Source organism: Clupea harengus, chromosome 23 (genome assembly GCF_900700415.2).
Source record: "Clupea harengus chromosome 23, Ch_v2.0.2, whole genome shotgun sequence".
Lineage (NCBI taxonomy): Eukaryota > Metazoa > Chordata > Actinopteri > Clupeiformes > Clupeidae > Clupea > Clupea harengus.
The window spans coordinates 23,040,412-23,067,060 of record NC_045174.1 but is presented as its reverse complement, the minus strand read 5'-3'; the positions used below and the strand labels follow the sequence as shown (position 1 = coordinate 23,067,060).

Sequence of the window (26,649 nt, the reverse complement as noted above, 5' to 3'; positions counted from 1 at the left end):
CTGGAGGAAGGGGGGATGACGCGGACCCACTCCAGCCCCACGCTGCAGGACTCCAGCATGGCCAGCAGCATCAGGGACCCCCCCAGCAAAGCCAGCGTCACCACCACCACCACCGCCGTCGATGTGGTCGAGGGCAGCGCCGCTGCGCCGACCAACGACGGCACGGCCACCGCCGGTGGTGCCACTGGCGCGGCTCACGGTTCCCACGGTGACCACGGTGCCCACGGTGCCCACGGTTCCCACGGTGCCCACGGTTCCCACGGTTCCCACGGTGACCACGGTGACCACGGTGCCCACGGTGCCAATCGCAACTCTACTGCCACCGGTGGCCCGGTGGCCAGCTGCAGCAGCAACAACAAGCGGCAGGAGGGCCAGAGACACAGCTACCGACAGGCGGTCAGGAAGTGAGGCGGTGGGGTGGGGGGGATGGATGGGGGGGCGTGGTGGGGGTGTGGCAGCACAGGTGGAGGGGGGTGTTTGGGTGCCCCCCCCCTTCCTCCCCCCGGTTTCTCATTTCCAAAGAGGACAGATGGAGGAGTGAGTGTGTGTGAAGGGGGAGTGGGGAGTGGGGGCTCCCCTTCCTGTTTCTTGTACCCTGTTTTTGCTCTCCGCCACACACACACACGACGGCCCTCAGACTCGCCGTGGATGCGGCACGGATGCGGGGTGGAGACGGTCTGAGCCTGGCTGGGCGTGAAGAGGTGGCAAAGCATTCTGGGATGTCAACGTGTTTGTTTTTGGAGACAGAGACGGAGGAAGCAAAAGAGAATGGGGGGGGGGGGGGGGGAGGAGAGGAGAAGAGAGGAAGATAATGTGTCCTGAAGAAGATAACTGGAATGCCAGTGCGTGAATCAAACACACACATATACACACACACACACACACACACACACACACACACACACACACACACACACACACACACACACACACGCACGCACGCAAAGACTCCTTTTTCGCCTCATTTTCTTTCAGGGCATCTCTGTTGTTGTTGTTGTTTATCACCACGACTCTAATTTGGGACCAAACATGTCACATCTTTAGCACATGTCCTCTCCACTGGGAACTGATGGCTCTCCAATCCTCCATTGGAGTTTAGGAACCATAAGAGACACCCAGGACGGTGTGTGTGTGTGTGTGTGGGGGAGATTTTCACCTGGGTGGGTGGAGGCGGGTTGGGGTGGGCTGTCGTGGCCATCCCTTGGCAAAGCAGGGTTCAGCATATTTCACATTCCATGCCTGAAGGGTGACCGTATGTGACGGGAGCGTGTGGCGAACTTTGACCCTCTGTACTGGGAGACACACAGAGAATCATGGCATCCAATCCCCTTGCGCTGAGGGGTTCTGGGTAGACCGTCAGCAACCAATCACATTGCTTCTCCACCACTGCCAAGACCAAACGAGGAAGAGATGAAGAGGAGAGGACAAAAGAGAGAGTGAGAGAAAGAAAACTGATATATAAAAAGAATGAGACGGGTTAGAGTGAGAGAGTGTGTGTGTGAGTGTGTTTGTGTGTGTGTGTGTGTGTGTGTGTGTGTGTGTGTGTGTGTGTGTGTGTGTGTGTGTGTGTGTGTGTGTGTGACCGAGGGATGCCACTTATGGACTACTGGGTGTGTGCCCATGGTGTTGGGTGTAGTGCCCTCTCAACCACCTCTGCCCTGTGTTTGCCTGCTTTCCTGTCATCTAACGCACCCCTCTGCTAACGCACCCCTCTGCTAACACTCCCCTCTGCTAACGCACCCCTCTGCTAACACTCCCCTCTGCTAACGCTCTTCTCTGCTAACACTCTTCTCTGCTAACCTGCTAACACTCCCCTCTGCTAGCACACCCCTCTGCTAACACTCCCCTCTGCTAACACTCTTCTCTGCTAACATTCCCCTCTGCTAGCACTCCCCTCTGCTAACACACTCCAGTGCTAACACACTCCCCTCTGCTAACACTCCCCTCCGCTAACCTGCTAACACTCCCCTCTGCTAACACTCCCCTCTGCTAACACTCCCCTCTGCTAACACTCCCCTCTGCTAACACTCTCCTCTGCTAGCACTCCCCTCTGCTAACACTCTCCTCTGCTAATACTCCCCTCTGCTAACACTCCCCTCTGCTAACACACTCCAGTGCTAACACTCTTCTCTGCTAACACTCTTCTCTGCTAACCTGCTAACACTCCCCTCTGCTAGCACACCCCTCTGCTAACACTCTTCTCTGCTAACACTCTTCTCTGCTAACCTGCTAACACTCCCCTCTGCTAGCACACCCCTCTGCTAACACTCCCCTCTGCTAACACTCTTCTCTGCTAACATTCCCCTCTGCTAGCACTCCCCTCTGCTAACACACTCCAGTGCTAACACACTCCCCTCTGCTAACACTCCCCTCCGCTAACCTGCTAACACTCTCCTCTGCTAACACTCCCCTCTGCTAACACTCCCCTCTGCTAACACTCTCCTCTGCTAGCACACCCCTCTGCTAACACACCCCTCTGCTAACACTCCCCTCTGCTAACGCACCCCTCTGCTAACACTCTCCTCTGCTAACACTCTCCTCTGCTAACACTCTCCTCTGCTAGCACTCCCCTCTGCTAGCACACCCCTCTGCTAATACTCACCTCCGCTAGCACCCTCCTCGGCTGATGGTCTGACTAGGGCCATACTTTTATTTCAGGCTGACCTCTGAGTCAGGCCAAGATGGAGGCTTTATAGGTCAGAGCTGTGTCTCTGTTCCTCCTCTGTTCTTTCTTTCTTTCTTTCTTTCTTTCTTACTTTTGTTTTCCTTCTTCCCTTTTGTTATTCTCTGTCTTTCTTTCTATTATTTTTCTTTCTTTCATTTTCTCTTATGTTTTCTTTCATTCTCTCTCTCTCTCTCTCTCGCATGTGTTTTCTCTCGTTCTTTCTCTCTCATGTTTTTGGTTAAGATGTGACTGGTGTGCCTGGCTTGTGCTATGCTTTTTCGTGTGTGTGTGACATTTGTATCCCGTTGACAGAACCAGTGGCTTCAGTGGCAGTGGCCTCCAACACACACACACACACACACACACACACACACACACACACACACACACACACACACACACACACACACACACACATACACACACACACACACACACACACACACACAGACACACACACACACACACACACACACACACACACACACACACACACACACACACACACACACAGACACACACACACACACACACACACACACACACACACAGACACACACACACACACACAGACACACACACACACACACACACACACACACACACACACACACACACACACACACACACTCATCTAGGCCTCTCCCTACTCTCCCTTGTCTGGTGTGTAAAGCCCACAGTGTCATTCACACTCGCGTGACAGACTGAATGTTTCTCTTTCTCATCTGTGCTGTCTGTGGTCCAGAGGGCAAGACATATAGCCCTATCTCTCGCTCTCTGCCACTATTTACCGTTGCGTCTATATCAGCCCTGCGATATCAAAACTACAAGGGTATACGTTTTTACTACTTATGGAAATGAAGACTATATCAATTATATACACCTGCCAGCTGCAATATTATGCTTATATTGTATGACTACACATCCGTATACAATATATATATAAATATATTTCGTAGGTACAATAGAGTGTAACTTTGCTAGAGGTCTTATAGATTTGACATTCAGAAAGGAGGCGAGGTCACTAATCAGTGTTTTGTATCTTCCTGTAGGGTTAAATGTTAAAGAACCAATCACAACATTTTTCCTGTAAACCCCATTGGCGAGATGTTCGAGACTGGGATGTTGACCACGTCTGGCTTTTATTTATGTATTTATTTATTTATTTTTATGGGTTTTCTTTTCTGGAAACCATTTTCTTGGGGTCTCTGTCATGAGCTCTGGAGGTGCCACTATCAAATTGTTTCGGAGGTTCTAGAAGGTTCTGTTCGGTTCTGTTCAGGTTCCGCTTTCCTTTAAATGCAGTCACATTTTCAGCTGTTGGTGAACTGAAACGATGAGAAGCAAACTGAAAGTGTTTCTTTGTTTGGACCGAGATTGATTCCGTTTCCTGTCTTAGGCTCTTGCTTGACTATGGGTACCACATGAGTCTGAGCATTCTTAAGTTCTCACTTTAGAGTAATGGATTGTGATGAGATGTTGACCATGGCACTCAATGATGAGACAGGAAAAAAAAAACAACAAAAGTAACTTTGCTATCCTTTAAATTGTAACGCTCAGAGAAAAGGACTTGGGCTCACGGGAAGCTCTGTACTTTCTTTGGCATAAGTGCACTACCGCCCATTTAAAACACGGAGCACACAATACCGGAGGTGTCACATCAGACGGATCATTTCAGAACAGTGTGTAACTTGTGCTGTTTTGTAACAGATGCTTGTGCCTGTGTGTTATGGTTATTGTGAGATCATCTCGGAGTAAGGACTCGGACATAAAGCCATGTTTCCACTCAGGCCCTTGGATGTCAAAGGCAGTCGCAATGCCAACTCTATACCAGCAGAGGGCAGTGGAGAGCATCCTGCGTTTCACCCCATTAGCATATCACCTTAAGATTCTGAGCCCTTCAGAGCTGACATGGCAGCACACAGCAGCCGAATCTGAAACGGGTCGGACCCGGACCCGGACCCAAACCGGACCGGGCCGAGATCTGCTCCAGGTTCTGGTGCTGTTTTTAGGGCACCAACTCCCATCCGCAGATGAAAGCGATCAGGTGTGAGCGACCGTGGCAGGTCACACCCCGCTGTGCGCTTGGAAGAGCTCTATCTCTGTGTGAAGACGAGCTCTGTGTGTGTGTGTGTGTTCATCCTGGGATCCTGGCTTGGGAAAAGGCATGTTTGAGTCGGAGGCTGTGAAGAGTGAAGATGGTGATTGCTGCTGTATGATTGAAGATGACTGAAGACGAGGCAGCAGCGGATGATGAGGAGGAGGAGGAGGAGGAGGATGATGTTGCCGTGGTGACGATGAAGGTGATAATCATGACTGAGACCACACTCAGAAAGCAGGTGTGTGTGTGTGTGTGTGTGTGTGTGTGTGTGTGTGTGTGTGTGTGAGAGAGAGAGAGACCCAAAGTTTGCATACATCAGTGCAGTCAGGGTTGTGGTCTTGTTTGTACACTGGATTACCTGGATTATAGGGATGCTGAACACACACACACACACCCACACACACTCACTCAGTCTTTTTTTTTTTACACACACACACATACATACATACACACAGATAGAGCTCTCCTTTGAATGTGTTCTCTCCTGGAGATGATGCGGGCGGAGATGGTGTGGGTTTTGGAGAGCTGCTGAACACACACACACACACACACACACACCTTTGAATGTGTTCTCTCCTGGAGATGGTGTGGGTTTTGGAGAGCTGCTGAACACACACACACACACACACACCTTTGAATGTGTTCTCTCCTGGAGATGATGCGGGGGGGAGATGGTGTGGGTTTTGGAGAGCTGCTCCGAACACACACACACACACACACACACACACGCACACCTTTGAATGTGTTCTCTCCTGGAGATGATGCGGGGGGAGATGGTGTGGGTTTTGGAGAGCTGCTCCGAACACAAACGGATTGTACAGAAGAGGAGGAGGAAGACCGAGGGTTTCTCATATCTTTTCACCCACCTACGCCTCTCCTCTCTCTCTTTTTCCTGCCTTCTTGTTCTGTCTATCTCTTCTTTCTTTCTCCACATCCTCAACATGTCTTTGTCCTCCCTTTCTTCCTTCCTTTCTTTCTTTCTTTCTTTCTTTCTTTCTTTCTCTAAATGGTAGAGATGGTGTCCTGGGTTTTTGTCTTATTTCAACACCAGTTATTTTAAAATCTCCCCAGCACGCTGTCCCAGTATTGTCTATCAGTGTTGTACTCAATGTTATGGTTGGGGTACTGGGAGGCGGTGGTAATGATAATGGTCGTTTAGGGGATATGGTTTCATCGCTATCCTTGAATGTTTAGAGTGTCAGGTGACTTCTCTGGACACGTTCTCCATTTTTTTTTTCTGAAAAGCTGTCGAGCGTGTGTGTGTGTTTTGGTGAACTGCAAGATGGAGTACAGTCCCAAACTTCTCTGCCTCTAAATGGGGGCACCAAAATCTCAATGTATCATTTGTAGAACCAGTTTCTTGTAACAATCTTTCCCTTTTGTTTCTTCCCCTTCCTTTTTTTCCTCACTGAGTGCAAGTTAGTGTTGCTAAGCACTCCAGATTCTTTAATTATCTCCCCCCCCCCCCCCCTCTGTGACATCACAAAGCAGCTGCAGGGTCTCCATAGCATCCGTTTGCATGGAAACCACCTGGCCACTGGTTCAGCGCTGTGCTTCTGAAATGGAGACTATTATGACATGGCATTCGATCCATTTCTTGCCAGCATCTTTGAATGTGCCACTTGTATGTACAGAGCATGAGATATTACAATCTGCTTTTCTTTGTGTGTTATGTTCAGTGTGTTTGAAAAAGCAGGCCAATATATTCCTATTCTTTGTTATGGTCATGTTTTGGTTATAGGTCTGAATTTTTTTGGGGGGGGGGGGGGGGGAAGACGTCTGCTGTTTAAAAGCTGTTTTCTATGCTGATGTGTCCTACACCATGCCGACAATGCACTTAATGACTGTGACATGAAGTTTTGTTTCCAGTGTTTTCATTTTGATTTGTGATTTCTATTTTTCATTTTTATTTATTTATTTTCTTGGTTTGTTTCTCTTTGGCCACCAATGAAATGTATTGGGCCTTTTTTTCGTTTTGTATGTTTTAGCATCCCGGCTCTATAATCATTTAAAGCTTGTAAAAAACTGACTTGTATGAGAAAGACTTGTTTGTATATGAGCTTTTCTTTTTTGGGGAGGCATAGAGAAAAAAAAATTAAATATAATTGTAAAACTCATTCGTGGACCATTATTTCTCTAAGAAATGATTTTGGTCACTTCAATGAATGAAAGAGCATCCCTTAAAGCCGTGTGGAGCACATACACCGGTTGAAAAAATGCACCGGTACAAAAGGAGCCATCAATTCTTGCTCATGGTCTGCAGTTAACATGTTGCACTGTTACTCTGCACAAGAGGTGCATGCAGAACATGCCGATTCTGATGACATGCCTCACTTACAAGTGTAGAAATAAAACGGATACAATCAAATAAAAGCTGACAGAATCATCAGTTAAACGAATAAATGTCAAATGTAAATGCATATATATTCACAACACTGTTTAAATCACTGTTCAAACCATTTCTTGTTCATTTTCAGGTTGCTTTGAGGGTTTTGGCAATCCCACTGCCTGACAGATGCATTCCAAACACTCAACCAGCCTACCATCTCTCTCTTTCTCTCTCGCTCCCTCCCTCCCTCTCTCCGGGCACCATGCCGACTGTTGCCGTGGAGATGGCCTGATGATGGAGCAGAGCTGATGTTTAAAGGCAGACTCAGAGCCTCAGCGTGTAGAGAGGAGTGTGAGAGGTTTCCACGGGTCAGGCAGGCACCCTTAGCACCACAGACCGTCCTCATACTGCTGCTTCTCTGATTGGCTACTAAAATCACATGCTCTAATGCTGCTTCTCTGATTGGCCACTGGAGTCACATGCCCTAATACTGCTTCTCTGATAGGCTAATGGAGTCACGTGCTCTAGCCACCTAATGCTGCTTCTCTGATTGGCCACTGGAGTCACATGCCCTAATACTGCTTCTCTGATAGGCTACTGGAGTCACGTGCTCTAGCCACCTAATGCTGCTTCTCTGATTGGCCACTGGAGTCACATGCCCTAATACTGCTTCTCTGATAACCTACTGGAGTCACGTGCTCTAGCCACCTAATACTGCTTCTCTGATTGGCCACTGGAGTCACATGCCCTAATACTGCTTCTCTGATAGGCTACTGGAGTCACGTGCTCTTGCCACTTGTAGCAGGGGCTGAGCTGGAGACTTTGCCTCCAGGCACTACTGACTAGGCATGTTCCAGCACCCCTGTTGGACACGGTCTCTCCAGTCTGCACTTGGCCTACAGCCATTCCCCTTCCATCAGGGTCCACAGGGGTGTGTGCATGTGTGTGTGTGTGTGTGTTTGACCATATGTGTGTATGTGTGTTTGTGTTTGACCATTATATATGTGTGTGTGTGTGTGTGTGTGTGTGTTTGAGTTTGTGTTTGACCATGTATGTGTGTGTGTGTGTATGTTTGAGTTTGTGTTTGACCATATACACACACACACACACACACACACACACAGAGTCAATGGTAAACACCAAGGGAGAGAGACCATGGCACACACACACACACACACAGAGTCAATGGTAAACACCAGGGGAGAGAGAGCATGACACACACACACACACACACACTCACACAGAGTCAATGGTAAACACCAAGGGAGAGAGACCATGGCACACACACACACACACACACACACACACACAGTCAATGGTAAACACCAAGGGAGAGAGACCATGGCACACACACACACACACACACAGAGTCAATGGTAAACACCAGGGGAGAGAGAGCATGACACACACACACACTCACACAGAGTCAATGGTAAACACCAAGGGAGAGAGAGCATGGCACACACACACACACACACACACACACACACACACACACACAGAGTCAATGGTAAACACCAAGGCAGAGAGAGCATGACACACACACACACTCACACACTCACACACAGAGAGTCAATGGTAAACACCAAGGCAGAGAGAGCATGACACACACACACACACACACACTCACACACTCACACACAGAGAGTCAATGGTAAACACCAAGGAAGAGAGAGCATGACACACACACACACACACACACACACACACAGTCAATGGTAAACACCAAGGGAGAGAGACCATGGCACACACACACACACACACACACACACAGAGTCAATGGTAAACACCAGAGGAGAGAGAGCATGGCACACACACACACACACACACACACAGTCAATGGTAAACACCAAGGGAGAGAGACCATGACACACACACACACACACACACAGTCAATGGTAAACACCAGGGGAGAGAGAGCATGGCACACACACACACACACACACACACACACTCAATGGTAAACACCAGGGGAGAGAGAGCATGACACACACACACACACACACACACACACACACACACACAGTCAATGGTAAACACCAGGGGAGAGAGAGCATGGCTTCACAGACACACACACACTCACACACAGAGAGTCAATGGTAAACACCAAGGAAGAGAGCATGGCACACACACACACACACACAGCCAATGGTAAACACCAGGGGAGAGAGAGCATGGCTTCACAGACACACACACACTCACACACAGAGAGTCAATGGTAAACACCAAGGAAGAGAGCATGGCACACACACACACACACACAGCCAATGGTAAACACCAGGGGAGAGAGAGCATGGCACACCCCCACCCCCCCGCCCACACACACACACACACACACACACAGAGTCAATGGTAAACACCAGGGGAGAGAGAGCATGGCACACACACACACACACACACACCCCCCCCCCCCCCTGCCCACACACACACACACACACACACACACACACACACACAGAGTCAATGGTAAACACCAGGGGAGAGAGAGCATGGCTTCACATGGGGCTTCAGCAGCTTCTCTGATTGGCGCGGAGGAAGGCTGAGCTGAAGTGCCCCACTCGACAGGAGGAGGGTATGAATCACTGGGTCAGGGGGGCACTGTGGCGCAAGCGGTAGACCATATACGGGTTTCAACGCCCACAGGGACACGGGTTCGAATCTGACCCGCGGTCATGTCCCAATCCCACTCCCCACCTCCTCTCTTAATCTCATTTCCTGTCCAAACCCTCACTGTCCTATCTCATTAAAGGCAAAAAAAGGCCCAAAAAAGAAATCTTAAAATAAAAAATAAAAAAAGAATCACTGGGCCACACCGGTCACACTGAGTCAGGAGAACCAGTAGGCTTCTCTTATCAGTGCCATCCTTACGCCAGATGTCCATTGGCACAGAGAAATAAGGCAAGAGACACACAGACCCACTGATATCCTTACGCCAGATGTCCATTGGCACAGAGAAATAAGGCAAGAGACACACAGACCCACTGATATCCTTACGCCAGATGTCCATTGGCACAGAGAAATAAGGCAAGAGACACACAGACCCACTGATATCCTTACGCCAGATGTCCATTGGCACAGAGAAATAAGGCAAGAGACACACAGACCCACTGATATCCTTACGCCAGATGTCCATTGGCACAGAGAAATAAGGCAAGAGACACACAGACCCACTGATATCCTTACGCCAGATGTCCATTGGCACAGAGAAATAAGGCAAGAGACACACAGTCCCAGAAATATTCCATTCTTATCTCGAGGAACACAGGGACAGGATATACTCAAAGACAGCCACACAGATATCATAAAGTTGACATAAAGTTACACATGAGAACACACATACATTCAGGTATTCTTCTACTTCCCCCCCCAATTTGAATTCTAAGAAACATAAGGGCATAAACTACATATAAGGATCATAACACTACAGGTCTGATTTGCATCTCTCTTAATGTGGGCTGATCTCTGGTTGTGGAACTGTTCACATCACAGACGCGTGTTTGCATATAGTGAGTTTGTGCATATGTTCACGTGTGTGTGTGTGTGTGTCTGTGTGTGTGTTCACACTGTGTGCAGGCAAATGCCAGATGGGCCGGCCAGCCTAGTGTGGGGAAAGAAATTGGGGGGGGTCTGACCAGCCGGTTGTGGCACACTTGATGTTGGAACAGCCCATCTGACGAGGGGTGGCACGGTCCATCTGACGAGGGGGGGCACGGTCCATCTGACGAGGGGGGGCACGGTCCCAAATCTATGGCTGCAGTCAGATAGTCCGTGCCATCGTTTTTTCCTAACCACTTTTCCCTGACTTAGATGGAGAACATCATGAGGTAAAGGAAAGGCGTCACTAATTACGCAAAGGCGGATGTTACTGACGTGGGTCACGTTGATCGATTGTTGATTGAGTTGTTGTTGTTGTTGTTGATTGAGTTGTTGTTGTTGTTGCAAGGAATTATGGGTTGGTACTATCTGCTCTCCTTTCATAAAGGATGCTTCAGTGTACCCTGTGCTAAAAGGTTACGACAGGAAGCGGTGAAGCACCTTTCCTAATCAATTAGAGAATTCGATCAGCTCTTATCATGGCTGCCACTTAGATACGTCTGGGTCGTTTCACTCCGTTAGCAACCCTCCTAAGACAAACATGATCCCAAATAGGATGGGCAGGTGCTGGAAGCTCTACTGGTGGCACCTTCCCCCACCCCTTCAAGTGGGTCTGTCCATCCACGTAATGTCAAAGGTCAAATAGGATGGGCAGGTGCTGGAAGCTCTACTGGTGGCACCTTCCCCCACCCCTTCAAGTGGGTCTGTCCATCCACGTAATGTCAAAGGTCAGGCGGGAAAGAATCAAATCAAGACAAAAAGAAGCTATTAGCAGAGTACTTGTAATAGGGGCTCTGCTATTATGAAGACAGCAGTCAAAAATACAAATGGATAAAGGGTCCTAAACAAGAAAAGGTGGCGCAGAAATGGTCAGAGAGAAAAAGAAAAAAACATTTTGAGGCTGAAGATGATAAAGTTTTTATTAAAAAAGAAACGTACCGATACCAGTGCCAGGCAAATAAAGCGCACCGACGCCGCAATTAAGGGATTGAGGAAAGAGCCTGGACGAAGGATGATTCCAGCGGAGAGAAGGGGCGAGAAGGTGTGTGTGTGTGTGTGTGTGACTACCGCACAGGTGACATGAGCGCAGAGGTGTGTGTGTGTGTGTGTGTGTGTGACTACCGCACAGGTGACATGAGCGCAGAGGTGTGTGTGTGTTGTGTGTGTGTGTGTGTGTGTGTGTGTGTGTGTGTGTGTGTGTGACCACCGCACAGGTGACATGAGCGCAGAGGTGTGTGTGTGTGTGTGTGTGTGTGTGTGTGTGTGTGACCACCGCACAGGTGACATGAGCGCAGAGGTGTGTGTGTGTGTGTGTGTGTGTGTGTGTGTGACCACCGCACAGGTGACATGAGCGCAGAGGTGTGTGTGTGTGTGTGTGACCACCGCACAGGTGACATGAGCGCAGAGGTGTGTGTGTGTGTGTGTGTGTGTGTGTGTGTGACCACCGCACAGGTGACATGAGCGCAGAGGTGTGTGTGTGTGTGTGTGTGTGTGACCACCGCACAGGTGACATGAGCGCAGAGGTGTGTGTGTGTGTGTGTGTGTGTGTGTGACCACCGCACAGGTGACATGAGCGCAGAGGTGTGTGTGTGTGTGTGTGTGTGTGTGTGTGTGTGTGTCCACCGCACAGGTGACTCTGCATGTAGTGAATAGTGTGAACGGCCAGAGGGGACACATCATACTGCCATGAATTATTTTGCGCGCCCAAAACCAGACAAGTTTTATAATAAAAATGTAAGCACCATACAAACTAGGACAACAAAAAACACTTGTAAAGAAAGCATTTCAATGCAAGAATGGCATGATCCATGGTTCCATAACAACAGCGGCGCTGCCAACGTAGGCTCTGCCAACTTTTGCTTAGCCTATAAATAGCCTGATATTACGCTGCGCATGCTGTGGGGAAATGGGACCAGTTCAGACGAAAATTGCCAGGGCCGAATTTGGTTTCCAGTCCGACCCTGATTGTGTGTACATATGCGTGTTTGGACGGGTCTCTGAAGATGGTTATACTCACGTGGCTGTGGTGAAGGTGTGTGGGTTTGTGCGCATGTGTTCGTGTGCATTCTTGAGCTGGTCTCTGGAGACAGTTAAAAGACATTGTCACATGTCTGAACGTGTGTGTGTGTGTGTGTGTGTGGAGGGGGGGGTGGCCATCTGTAGTCTTCACAGGCCTGAAATTACAAGCCAGTGAGGAGGCTCTTGTAAGACCGGGCAGAGAGAGGAAGAAGAAATGTGTGCGACACCCTGCTATAACCGCTTTATTTAGTGTGTGAGTGTGTGCGTGTGTGTGTGTGTGTGCGTGTGAAATGTGTGTGTGTGTGTGTGTGTGTGTGAAGGTTGACTTGAGTCTCTCACCAGTGTGTGACAGTTAACGTTACTTGAGTCTCCCGTATCAGCTCTAAACGTGTCTCAAACGTACAGTGACTTATTAAGATAGGGTTGCAGCTCGACTGGGCCATTTAGAAGTCTATGGTGAGGTTTTAGCAGATTGAAATAGAAGTGGCTTGATAAAAGGCAGACAAAAAAAGGAATTGAGGGGGAGTTTGGGGTTTGATGAGCTCGAGATAGTATTTGTGTGACTGATGCACAGCCCGCCAATCTGCACCTCAAACATAACCTCAGGTCAAACCAACACAGGTCACAGGCAGGTTTAGTGTATGTTATACACACTGGACTGCACTGAAAACCATTTGTGTGTGTGTGTGTGTGTGTGTGTGTGTGTGTGTGTGTGTGTGTGTGTGTGTGTGTGTGTGTGTGTGTGTGTGTGTGTGTGTGTGTGTGTGTGTGTGTGTGTGTGTGTGTGCACGAGAGAGAGAGAATAAGGCAGGGCTAATTCAGTATTCTGTGGTTTGTGATATGAGACAGTATAATATGTAAAACCTGAACACTCACACATACAGTGCCCTCCGCAATTATTGGCACCGCTAGAGCTGTTATCTTGGCAAAGGGAGGCTGCACAAAACATTAAATTAAGGGGTGCTAATAATTGTGGCACACATGTTTTGGGGAAAAATATTTATTTAATGTCAACAGTTTTTTTTTTCTTTCAATAATTTTACTTCAATGAAAAGGTAAGATCCAAGAGGATAAACAGCAAAGACATATTTTTTTATAGCCTGTTTTGCTCATATTCACTAGGGCTGCCAATAATTGCGGAGGGCACTGTATTAGCATACGCACTCATCAACTATGTGAGCTCAAGTCTGAATGTTTATGTTTAAGTTTATTCACAGTAGCCATGTAAGGCCCTGTAGAAATGGCTACACCCTGTGTTTTCTAAAGAAGATAAAACAAATCTGGTTTTACAGCCAAATATATTTATTATTATCATTGGCACCCTCAAGCTGTGCTTGAATGGTCATTCGGCAATAGGCTATGCAATACTACCAGTCACCACTAGGTGTCACTTAGGTTTACTTAATAAACACCTGCAACAAAACGGCTTATTGTCGGTTGTATTTTACCAGTCTAATACAATCTTGATCGCCTTCGACAGGGTTTTATTACAGGAAAGGGCAAATGGCCAGGAGTACGCTTGTGTATTGAAGACCTATGCGGAACTTAACATGAGACAATACACGAATAGTTTTGTGAGAACTCTGAGAGCTCGGCGTGCCTATATGTCTAGATTCTTGCCGCAGTAGGAAGAATGCGAATGCTTCTGCGAGTGCCTCTTGCGGTGACATCACGAAAGGGAAAGTACACGCTGACGCGCACGCACACAGATGTTGCCCCACACTCCAGCGGCTGGTAGCAATGCTCCCATCATTGGGCTAGCTCGTTTGAGTTCAGAACATAACGGGATATGAGCACACTGTGTAACAAAGCCATATAGCCACGCCCGGCTCATTTACCAGGCTAATCATACATGTAGCGAAATGATGTAGTGTAGCAAGAATTCCATGTTGCCCAGTTACCTCGTTCAAGGTACAAGGTTCAACTCAGTGTTTACATCGGGCAGGCCGAAGCAATCCACCCAGCATCGACTCGGATCTGTCAGCGGATGGATGAATGGGTATCATGAGCCAATACTGGGAATACACTCTGTAAAAACGAAGACCCTGTCATTAGGTGAGTAATAGTATTTGTTGATTATTGGTCGTTGTTCCAAACTTCTCCCTTATATTTTCGATATCCGATCGTATTTTCTGTCATTTTCGTGGCAGCTAGTGGCCTCGCTTAGGCTACTTAAACGAAACCTTGCATTAGCTCGGCACCTTGTGATCATGACTCTACCGACCTGTCATGTACTAAAATGCGTTTATTATTAAGGTTTCGTATGACCCGATTATGGCGATGGCTATGGAGCTGCCGCCTTTCGGTCAGATTCAAACCTGTGGACCATGGAATTTGTTGGAGAACCTGGGGTTTGGAGGATTTGCACATGTGTACTTGTTTCAAAACATGGTAAGTTATCCGCATTTCAAGATCAGTCAGACCTGTGTTTTAACTAAGATATCAGGTGGTTGACGTTGCCCAACGTTATTTGATCGGAATAGGCTATCTCCCAGTATTGAAACTGACAATTTCATCAGTGAAGTTTGGTCCAATGCTATGTCATAGTAGAGCGTTCTTTTTTCATTTTGAACCACTTCAGGCTTCATGTCATGAAACAGTTTTTCCTTCTTCCGACAAACGTCACATATAATGTAATGTCTCGTAGATGGCTTGGACTACCCCGCTGTAGCTGTCTGTAAGTGAGTCAGTTGTGGTCTCTTTTCAGGAAACGCAGGAGAAGATCGCTCTCAAAGTGTGTCGCCTGGAGCTGACGCCACGCAATACGGACCGATGGAGCAGGGAAATCCAGATAATGAAGAAGTCAGTGGTCCTCCTCCTTCCTCTTTCCTCGTACCTCCTTCTAATAGATGCCAGCGGTGTAGGCATTTAGCAGACACTTTTGTCCAAAGCGACGTACAAGGGAGAGAACAGTCAAGCTAAGAGCAATAAAAAGCATGGTGTAACAATAAATACTACTTTACATGAGAATTAGAAAACAACGACCTAGAAACAAGGAAAAAGAAGTGCAGGAATGTAACTGCTGAAGTGCAAGTTAAGCGCTGGTCAGGTGCCAGTTAGGAAGGGAGGTGCTCTCTGAAGAGTTGGGTCTTCAAAAGCTTCTTGAAGGTAGAGAGGGACCCCCCTGCTCTGGTAGTACTAGGCAGTTCGTTGCACCAACGTGGAACTACAAATGAGAATATGTATACTCTGGCAGTTGGTCTAGCCTTAGATGCTAAAGCTTTAGGACTAAACCCCAGACCATAAGCTCTGAAACAGGTCTGACATGAATCTGGTCTTGATCTGACGTTAGATTCAGTAGAACGTTATGTGCTGACTAACATCTTGTCCAAACTTTAAAGGCGAGGTCCACAATTCTAAACCAATACACTTTTTGTCAAATTCAGCTAAGTGTTCCTCACCATCGATTAGCTGTCAGTGTGCGCTTTAAAAAAAAACTCCTCTGTTCATCCACAGTCCTGGCTCTGTACATGGGAAACAAAGTGGCTCGGACCGAGCCATACACTATTCCAGCCAATCAACACATTTCTTCAGGAGTATCGAAGGGAAGGGAGTAGTTTGATTGGCTGCTGAGCTGAAAAAAAAGTGCCGCTTTCAGTGTCAATGTCAGCAGAAACAATATTAGTTCTAAATATTCACCAGTACAGTTTGAATGGGTAGAAAGTTGTGAACAGTATGTTGTAGATTTTTTTCTATCCTATTCTAAGATATTCTATGGATTATAATATAATATAATGTGTGGTTGTGTAACAACGTGTTCTTTCCCGCTGTCTCGCTCACAGATTGAAACATCCAAACGTGGTGACGGCCAGGGAAGTTCCCGAGGAGATGACACACATCTCCCTGAACAGACTGCCCCTGCTGGCCATGGAGTACTGCTCCAGAGGGGACCTGCGCAAGGTGAGACACTGCACACAGGGGCAGCACACGGCACACAGGGGCAGCACACGGCACACAGGGGCGGCACATGGCACACGGCACACGGCACAGGGCACACGGCACACGGCACAGGGCACACGGCACACAGCACACGGCACACAGGGGCGGCACATGGCACACGGCACACGGCACACGGCACACAGGGATGGCACACGGCACACGGCACAGGGCACACGGCACACAGCACACGGCACACAGGGGCAGCACACGGCACACAGGGGCAGCACACGGCACACAGGGATGGCACACGGCACAGGGGGGCAGCCACAGCCATGGGCCGGACCCAGGCCAGCTTCCATCTGGATCTGTCGAAAGACCGAGAAATAAATCATGCGGAGATGAGTGACACCAGCACTAGGCACCCGCATTATGTTTAGAAGATTGTGCACCCTCAGTAGATCAGACCTTCACGTAGGAAATGTAGGCAACCTGTGCAGGCATCACAAACTTTTAGTTCAGAGGCTTCATCAGCACTTTCTAACGGCTGCGGTTCCCAAGGCAACCGATGCTGCTTGTTGTGTGTGTCTCTGTGTGTGTGTACGTGTGTGTTTGTGTGTGTGTGTTTGTGTGTGTGTGTGTGTGTGATGTCTCTTTGTGCGTCAGGATTAGCTGTAGACTCGTGAAGGACAATCTGCTGACACCCCAAAGTTATATCTGTACCATTTACAGGTACACAGTTACTGCAAACACCCAAAAGTTATATCTGTATCCTTTCCAGGTACACAGTTACTGCTGCCCGCCTTTACAAGGCCAATTTGACCAGTTCCATTCAGAGCACACGGGTAGCAACTGTGAATGTTTGAAGAACTCTGGGTTGCCTAGAGACTGAAACCTCTGTGTCGTGTTGTTGTTGTTGTACAGCTGCTCTGTTGCCTAGAGACTGAAACCTCAGTGTGGTGTTGTTGTTGTTGTTGTTGTTGTTGTTGTTGTACAGCTGCTGGGCAGGCCAGAGAACACCTGTGGACTGAGGGAGGTGAACGTGCTGGAGCTGCTGCATGATGTTGGTACGAGTCCTCTATGAGCGTTTATGTGTGTGTGTGTGTGTGTGTGTGTGTGTGTGTGTGTGTGTGTGTGTGTGTGTGTGTGTGTGTGTGTGTGTGTGTGTGTGTGTGTGTGTGTGTGTGTGTGTGTGTGTGTGTGACCTCATGACTCATTCTCTGTGAGCGTTTAAATGTGTGTGTGTGTGTGTGTGTTTATGTGTGTCTGTGAGTGTGTGTGTTTGTGTGTGTGTGTGTGTGTGTGTCCTCATGACTCATTCTCTGTGAGTGTGTGTGTGTTTGAATGTTTATGTGAATGGTCTGAGGTGCTCATGTTTGCAGGTGACCTTTGCTGACTGTTTTGTGTGTGTATGACTGATTTGTGTGTGGGTGTGGGTGTGTGTGTGTGTGTGTGTATGACTGATTTGTGTGTGTGTGTGTGTGTATGACTGATTTGTGTGTGTGTGTATGTATGACTGATTTGTGTGTGTGTGTGTGTGTGTGTGTGTGTGTGTGTGTGTGTGTGTGTGTATGACTGATTTGTGTGTGTGACCTACGTTTTTTTATCAATGAATAACAGAACAGCTGAACTAATTTTATGAATGCAATCATGCCATAAACGTGAATCTGATCTGTCTCTCTTTTTCTTTCTCTTTTCTTTTCACACACACACACACACACACACACACACACACACACACATACACACACACACACGCTCCTATTTGCATAGTATTTGGCAGTATCTATCTCAAAGGATCCACTCCAGTACGTTCACTGAACGTGTGAAAATCCAAATCCAAAACAATGAGAAAGAACCTGCTTATTTGCAGTGCAGACATAGCATCGCCTTGGCTAGCATCTTTAGCCGATGAGTGCCAAATATATCATTTGTTAGTGCTAGTGCTAACAGAACGTGTGTAAATATCTTAGAATGCATTGTAGGTTACCTTGCCCCCCACATGTAATATGGTAGACTGCTGTTGCTCCACAGAATGCCACAAAGGCCACCACGCCATGTACTGTACCTGTGCCATGTCAAGTAACTCTGACATAATATTAAAGGTGTAGTCCGTGAATCTACCTTTAAAGTGCTGCTTTGAAGTCACAGAGTGAAGTTTTCTGATCTCGATCTGATCTCTGAACTCTAAACAAAATTATATTCTATTTGGTCAGAATTATATTATATTTGGTCAGAATTATATTATATTTGGTCGGTATTATATTATATTCGGTCAGTATTATATTCTATTTGGTCAGAATTATGTACTATAACTCTGACTAGTTATGAAACACTATAACGCCATCACAACTAAAAACCTGAGAATAATATTTACATTTATGGAGAACACCCACTTTCTAACGCACACAAGTAGTGAAGTCGCAAATCGGGGTTCTATTGAGTTGTTTGTCATTCATTGTGTCATGATCGCTCTTCTTATCTACATTGTGTGCCAGGCTCTGGTATTCAGTACCTTCACGACAACAAGATCATTCACCGAGACCTCAAACCAGAGAACATTGTGTTGCAGGACGTCGATGGAAGGGTAGGTCAACCATCACGGGCTGAATCATCACTGAGCTGGCAGTTCTGAAGTAAGATGTGTCATTTGTGAATGAATTAATATCAATCTATCTCACTTTCTCTCTCTTTTTTGTGTTTTTTTTCTGTGTATGTGTGTGTCTGTCTCTGTGTGTGTGTGTGTGTGTGTGTGTCTGTCTGTCTCTCTGTGTGTGTGTGTGTGTTTTCTCTTCTAGTTGGTTCACAAGATCATTGACTTGGGCTATGCCAAAGATCTGGACCAGGGTAGTCTGTGCACCTCTTTTGTGGGGACTCTGCAGTACTTGGTGAACACTCCCTCCGTCTCCGTCTCCGTCTCCACACCCTGAACACCCTGAACACCTTGAACACCCTGAACACCCTGAACACTCCCTCTGTCTCCGTCTCCACACCTTAAACACCTCGAACACTCCCTCTGTCTCCGTCTCCCCACCTTAAACACCTCGAACACTCCCTCTGTCTCCGTCTCCACACCCTGAACACTCCCTCTGTCTCCGTCTCCCCACCCTGAACACCTCGAACACTCCCTCTGTCTCCACACCTTAAACACCTCGAACACTCCCTCCGTCTCTGTCTCCACACATCTGTCTCCACACCTTAAACACCTTCAACACTCCCTCTGTCTCCGTCTCCACACCTGAACACTCCCTCCGTCTCCACACCCTGAACACCTCGAACACTCCCTCTGTCTCCACACCCTGAACGCCTCGAACACTCCCTCTGTCTCCACACCCTGAACGCCTCGAACACTCCCTCTGTCTCCACACCCTGAACACTCCCTCCGTCTCTGTCTCCACACCTCTGTCTCCACACCTCTGTCTCCACACCTTAAACACCTTGAACACCTGAACACTCCCTCTGTCTCCGTCTCCACACCTTCAACACTCCCTCTGTCTCCGTCACTGTCTCCACACCTTGAACATCTTGAACACTCCCTCCGTCTCCGTCTCCACACCTTAAACACTCCCTCTGTCTCCGTCTCCACACCTTAAACACTCCCTCTGTCTCCGTCTCCACACCTTCAACACTCCCTCTGTCTCCGTCTCCACACCTTCAACACTCCCTCTGTCTCCGTCTCTGTCTCCACACCTTCAACACCTTGAACACTCCCTCCGTCTCCGTCTCCACACCTGAACACCTCGAACACTCCCTCTGTCTCCACACCTTGAACACTCCCTCTGTCTCTGTCTCCGTCTCCACACCTGAACACCTTGAACACTCCCTCTGTCTCTGTCTCCGTCTCCACACCTGAACACCTTAAACACTCCCTCTGTCTCCGTCTCCACACCTGAACACTCCCTCTGTGTCCACACCTTGAACACTCCCTCCGTCTCTGTCTCCACACCTTGAACACTCCCTCTGTCTCCACACCTGAACACCTTGAACACTCCCTCCGTCTCTGTCTCCACACCTTGAACACTCCATCTGTCTCCACACCTGAACACCTTGAACACTCCCTCCGTATCTGTCTCCACACCTTGAACACTCCATCTGTCTCCACACCCTGAACACCTTGAACACTCCCTCTCCCTCCGTCTCCGTCTCCACACCTGAACACTCCCTCTGTCTCCGTCTCCTTGAACACCTGAACACTCCCTCTGTCTCCGTCTCCACACCTGAACACCTGAACACTCCCTCTGTCTCTGTCTCCACACCTGAACACCTCGAACACTCCCTCTGTCTCCACACCCTGAACACCCTGAACACTCCCTCTGTCTCCACACCTTGAACACTCCCTCCGTCTCCACACCCTGAACACCTCGAACACTCCCTCTGTCTGTCTCCACACCCTGAACACCCTGAACACCTTGAACACTCCCTCCGTCTCCACACCTGAACACCTTGAACACTCCCTCTGTCTCCACACCTTGAACACTCCCTCCGTCTCCACAGCTTAAACACTCCCTCTGTCTGTCTCCACACCCTGAACACGTTGAACACCTTGAACACTCCCTCTGTCTCCACACCTTGCTAAAAAGATTCTTTCTCATTTTTTCCCCATCTGCGTTTTTTGAACAAGTAACACAAGAATGCATGTGTAGGATACCACATTTGAAAGTCTTACAATGAAGGTTGGAAGTTCTCAATAAATGTTTAACAGCCACTGCTACTTTAATTTCCTCAAACTGAACCACTAAAACCAGACTGTAACGTGTTCTGTTGGTGTTGTCTTGTGCAGTTGGAATGTACGGGACATGACTTTTCAGTTTCTGTTCCTTCTTCTGACCTTAGGCTCCAGAGCTGTTTTATACCGAGCCATACACAGGGACTGTGGACTACTGGAGTTTCGGAACCATGATCTTTGAATGCTGCTGTGGACTCAGACCCTTTCTGCACAACCTCCAACCAGTTCAGTGGTAGGCTAACACAACCTCCAACCAGTTCAGTGGTAGGTTAACACAACCTCCGACCAGTCCAGTGGTAGGTTAACACAACCGCCAACCAGTCCAGTGGTAGGCTAACACAACCTCCAACCAGTTCAGTGGTAGGTTAACACAACCTCCAACCAGTTCAGTGGTAGGTTAACACAACCTCCAACCAGTTCAGTGGTAGGTTAACACAACCTCCGACCAGTTCAGTGGTAGGTTAACACAACCTCCAACCAGTTCAGTGGTAGGTTAACTCAACCTCCAACCAGTTCAGTGGTAGGTTAACACTGTCAGTCTTTTCTGAGCTCTCTGGATTACTCATTCTCCGTACAGCATCGTAAAGAAAAGAGCTTGGGTTTATATTTCATTTTTGGACAAATGGGTATATAGTCCATGTTGCTGTCCCAGTCTTTCTGTTAGAAGACAGAGGGAAAACAAAAGAGATTGACACAGGAATAACCCAACCAATACACACAACTCAGTCATTTCCAGCACAGCAACAGCCATTGCTTAATAGGCTAAATGCAATTGAATGACGCAGAAGCTGTCAATCACCATTTATATTTGACTTTACAATAAGTAGAATTACTTTTATATAGCAGGTCAACACCAAACTAATTGACCTCATAGCAACAAATAATCAAAACTGAAGTGCTATATGAAACAAACCATGTTCTTCTTTGTATTCTATTATTGGCAATGATACTATTTTAGTATTAATAGTGATAAAATAATTTATGGAACAGCCAGGTTGGTTAAGCCTCTGACCACACCTGTTTGAATTGCTACTCTTCAGGCAGCTATTGAATCCGTCTTGGTCTATGTTTTGGTAGTTTGTTATGTCTCGTGTTCTGTTTTGTCTAGTAATCCTCCAGAGACAAAATGTCATTGTCCTGTATGTATGACACACGCATATGTGACGTGTAGATGACCCTTAAGGTCCGTGATGCCGGCGAAAGGTTGTTGATATTTGATACACTTTTACCAGCTGATGTGACTGTGTGTGTGTGTGTGTGTGTGTGTGTGTGTGTGTTTCCTCCCAGGGTGGAAACAGTCAAAGATAAAGGGTCGGAGGACATCATGGCTGAGGAGGATGAAGATGGAGAGGTTGTGTTCTCCACCTGTCTGCCCCAACCCCACCACCTCAGCAGGTGACAGACAATACTACAGACTCACTCCTCACTCATATACAGACAATACTACAGACAATACTACAGACAATACTACAGACAATACTACAGACTCACTCATACACAGACAATACTACAGACTCACTCCTACTACAGAGCATTACCGACCTTTGACCTATAAGTCAACCATTAGGGTATAGGGAGGATCCATAAAGCCCCGGCTGCCTGTATACTTGTAGAATTTGTAGAAAACTGATATATGCCTTTTATCAACAAAGTGTTGTTGATGTGTCCTCCGACAGACATTTGTGCATACTCACACACTCACTCACACACACACTAACTCTGTGTATCTGTGTCTATGTGTCCATCTGTATGTCCATACATGTGTGTGTGTGTGTGTGTGTGTGTGTCCATCTATACATCCATACGCGTGTGTGTGTGTGTGTGTGTCCATCCGTACGTCCATACATGTGTGTGTGTGTGTGTGTGTGTGTGTGTGTGTGTGTTTGTAGGGCTGTGGTTGAGCCTCTAGAAAAGATACTACAGCTGATGCTACAGTGGGACCCTGTCAAGAGGGGGGGTGTGGTTCACCCCAACACCAAGAAACCTCTCTGCTTTGAGCTGCTCGACCAGCTGCTTAGTCTCAAGGTCTGTGAGCTCTCTCTCTCGCCCCCCCCCCCCCCCTCCACTTCTGCCACACGACCCCCCCTTCACTTCCTATCTCAAGCAGATGGGTCCCCCCTCATGTGTCTCAGTTCTGCTTAAGGTTTTTTTCCTGATTAACATAGAATTGTGTTGTTTTGGCGCTATATAAATACAATTGAATTCAATTGAATTGAACTCTTTCAGAAATAAATAAACCATTATTCCTGCGTTTGGGTGTGGGTGTGGGTGTTGGTGTGTGTGTGTGTGTGTGTGTGTGTGTGTGTGTGTGTGTGTGTGTGTGTGTGTGTGTGTGTGTGTGTGTGTGTGTGTGTGTGTGTGTGTGTGTGTGTGTGTTGGTGTGTGTGTAAGAGAGAGTGTATGTGTACATGTATGTATATATATATGTAGGAAGAGAAAGAGCTATTGTTTCTTATGTAGGTGCATTTCAAAAATGTTTGTTAGGGTCAATGTTCTTACCCGGTATATGTTCTTCCATGAGAGGAACATTGTTTTAAAACCTTCAATTTATTCTTCATAAAAAAACCTTCATACCCAAGTACACTTCAATCTATTGGGTCCCACAAACATGCATTATCATCTTTCTCCATCCATCCTATATATAGGTACAAATGTTCTTCATCATTAACATCATCTTCCTCTCCCATGACCTTTGCCCCCTCTCCCTGTATGAAGGTGGTACACGTGTTGAACATGGGGACGGCACGTTTGCACTCCTTCCCGCTGTCTCCGGACGAGAGTGTGAACAGCCTCCAAACCCGGGTGGAGAGGGAGACTGGCGTGGCGGCCCGCGACCAGGAGATCCTGCTGAAGGTCGGGGTGTCCCTGGACCCCAGGAAGCCGGCCAGACAGTGCGTCACGGAAGGCCTGGTGAGAGAGAGAGAGAGAATGGCTGAGGATGAGTACAACACTAAGAAAAATAATAATGCTCACAGTAGTAGTGTCACTAATGATGCTAACCGTAATGGTATCACTAATGATGCTTACAGTAGTAGTGTCACTAATGATGCTAACCGTAATGGTATCACTAATGATGCTAACAGTAGTAGTGTCACTAATGATGCTAACCGTAATGGTATCACTAATGATGCTAACAGTAGTAGTGTCACTAATGATGCTAACCGTAGTAGTGTCACTAATGATGCTAACAGAAGTAGTATCACTAACGATGCTATCAGTAGTAGTATCACTTATAATACTAAAATAGTACCATTGCCAATAATAGTATACAAAGAAGAACATGGTTTGTTTCATATAGCACTTCAGTCAAGCAGAAGAGCACAAAGTACCTAGCGACGATATACCTATTTGTCCAAAGCTGTCAACAAATACCTTTTCTTTGTTTTTTATTTATTTGTTACTTTGATTATGTGTTGCTATGAAGTCAATTTGTTTGGTGTTGACCCTTCTATATAAAAGTAATTGTACCTAATCAGTAGAACTACCTAAACCAGTCAAATATAAATGGTGTTTGCATTTTGTCTCATAGGCAATGGCTGTTGCTGGAAATGACTGAGTTGTGTGTATTGCCTGGTAATTCCCATGTCAATCTCTTTTGTTTTCCTCTCGTTCTTCTAACAGAAAGACTGGGACAGCAACATGGTCTTCCTCTTTGACAAAACTCTGACCAAATACAGGGGCCCTTTCAGCACGAGGCAGCCCTCAGACAAACTCCACACTATCAGTGAGTAGCAGGACCCGCTCAGAATCACTTTACACTGAAAGGGCCCTAGCAGGGACGTGCACAAGAATTTTGAAGGGCAGTTGTTCTGCCCTGGAAAAAAGGAGCAACACGTTAATTTTTGCCGCCGCCATGCCCCCGTCCCCTGGACGCATATTTTGCCTATGTCACTTGAAACTCTCACTAACCGCCGCCGCCACACTCCTGTCCCCTGGACGCTTATTCCACGATTATTTTATCTAGGCCTACATGAAGTTCTGCAGCGTTATACTATTTAAAAAAATATATATATTTCCTTCGGAGGGGCAACTTCAGTCGAGGAGGGCAAACGGGCAGTTGCCCAAGCAACCTTAGCCCCCTCCTGTGCACGTCCCTGGGCCCTAGTATCACCCCTGCCCTTTACTTACAGTAAGAAAGACAACATGTGTGTATTTTAAGTGAGGGTAGTGAATCTTTTCACGTGTTAGGCTGAGTGTCCATATAGTGTTTATTTCCGAGCGCCAGCGTCTTTCTTCAATCGTTTCCCAATGAGGAGAGACCGAATGCGGTACTCATGCAGCCTCTTTCTTCTGAGTGCTCCGCCATTGTTTGTGCGGCCGCTCCGAGCGCTTCTTGTTGAACATCTCTGAACTTTGCAGAAAGGCGCTGGTGTCGTCACAAAAAGGGTGAAGCTATCTATCAAATCTTGAAAAAAAAAGCGGCAGACCAAACTCGTTTTTTAAAAGGTTATAGACAGAAATAGACAGTGTACAAACTGCCTGTATATATTCCAATATATCTGAAAGCCATCAACATTACTGGAATAAGATGACCTCCTGTTTTCAGGCAGACATCCTTTCCTTCACTCTCTCTCCCCGTGTTAGTGATTGACCCTGTCCTCTCTCTCTCTCTCTCTCTCTCTCTCTCTCTCTCTCCCTGTGTAAGTGATTGACCCTGTCCTCTCTCTCTCTCTCTCTCTCTCTCTCTCCCTGTGTTAGTGATTGACCCTGTCCTCTCTCTCTCTCTCTCTCTCCCTCTATCTCTCTCCCCCTGTGTCAGTGATTGACCCTGTCCTCTATCAGTCTCTCTATCTCTCTCTCTCTCTCTCTCTCTCTCTCTGTCAGTGATTGACCCTGTCCTCTATCAGTCTCTCTATCTCTCTCTCTCTCTTTCTCTCTCCCCATGTTAGTAATGGAGCCTGTCCTCTCTCTCTCTCTCTCTCTCTCTCTCTCTCTCCCTGTGTCAGTGATTGACCCTGTCCTCTATCAGTCTCTCTCTCTCTCTCTCTCTCTCTCTCTCTCCCTGTGTCAGTGATTGACCCTGTCCTCTCTCTCTCTCTCTCTCTCTCTCCCCCCATGTTAGTAATGGAGCCTGTCCTCTCTCTCTCTCTCTCTCTCTCTCTCTCTCTGTGTTAGTGATGGACCCTGTCCTCTCTCTCTCTCTCTCTCTCTCTCTCCCCCATGTTAGTAATGGAGCCTGTCCCTCTCTCTCTCTCTCTCTCTCTCTCTCTCTCTCCCTGTGTTAGTGATTGACCCTCTGTCCTCCTCTCTCTCCTCTCTCTCTCTCTCTCTGTCTCTTCTCTCTCTCTCTCTCTCTCTCTCTCTCCTGTGTGTTAGTGATTGACCCTGTCCTCCTCTCT

General features: G+C 47.4%; 3 protein-coding genes across 10 annotated transcripts in view; 2 read left to right on the top strand and 1 right to left on the bottom strand.

Annotated features, from left to right (window-relative positions):
• Positions 1 to 26,649, bottom strand: part of LOC105893717 (SEC14-like protein 1) — a 436,978-nt gene that overhangs the window by 142,077 nt on the left and 268,252 nt on the right. The gene's annotated exons all lie outside the window — the stretch shown is intronic.
• Positions 7 to 6,883, top strand: LOC116218759 (oleosin-B4-like). The gene is made up of 2 exons (XM_042703287.1): positions 7 to 1,139; positions 5,005 to 6,883. The coding sequence occupies exon 1, from the start codon at positions 16 to 18 to the stop codon at positions 406 to 408; it is 393 nt and encodes a 130-aa protein (XP_042559221.1). The 5' UTR covers positions 7 to 15; the 3' UTR covers positions 409 to 1,139; positions 5,005 to 6,883.
• LOC105902233 (inhibitor of nuclear factor kappa-B kinase subunit alpha-like) overlaps positions 14,453 to 26,649 on the top strand; it is a 39,684-nt gene continuing 27,487 nt past the window's right edge. The window contains exons 1-12 of one of the 2 annotated variants that reach the window (XM_031561493.2): positions 14,453 to 14,763; positions 14,965 to 15,099; positions 15,416 to 15,510; positions 16,491 to 16,608; positions 17,582 to 17,651; positions 19,083 to 19,171; positions 19,383 to 19,472; positions 21,418 to 21,542; positions 22,598 to 22,705; positions 23,200 to 23,335; positions 24,026 to 24,220; positions 24,932 to 25,064. In XM_031561493.2, the coding sequence (XP_031417353.1) occupies positions 14,983 to 15,099; positions 15,416 to 15,510; positions 16,491 to 16,608; positions 17,582 to 17,651; positions 19,083 to 19,171; positions 19,383 to 19,472; positions 21,418 to 21,542; positions 22,598 to 22,705; positions 23,200 to 23,335; positions 24,026 to 24,220; positions 24,932 to 25,042 (1,254 nt within the window). In that variant the 5' untranslated portion in view covers positions 14,453 to 14,763; positions 14,965 to 14,982 and the 3' untranslated portion in view covers positions 25,043 to 25,064. Of the gene's footprint in view, positions 14,764 to 14,964; positions 15,100 to 15,415; positions 15,511 to 16,490; positions 16,609 to 17,581; positions 17,652 to 19,082; positions 19,172 to 19,382; positions 19,473 to 21,417; positions 21,543 to 22,597; positions 22,706 to 23,199; positions 23,336 to 24,025; positions 24,221 to 24,931; positions 25,065 to 26,649 lie in introns of those variants that run through there. The other variant, XM_031561492.2, reaches the window with a different exon arrangement.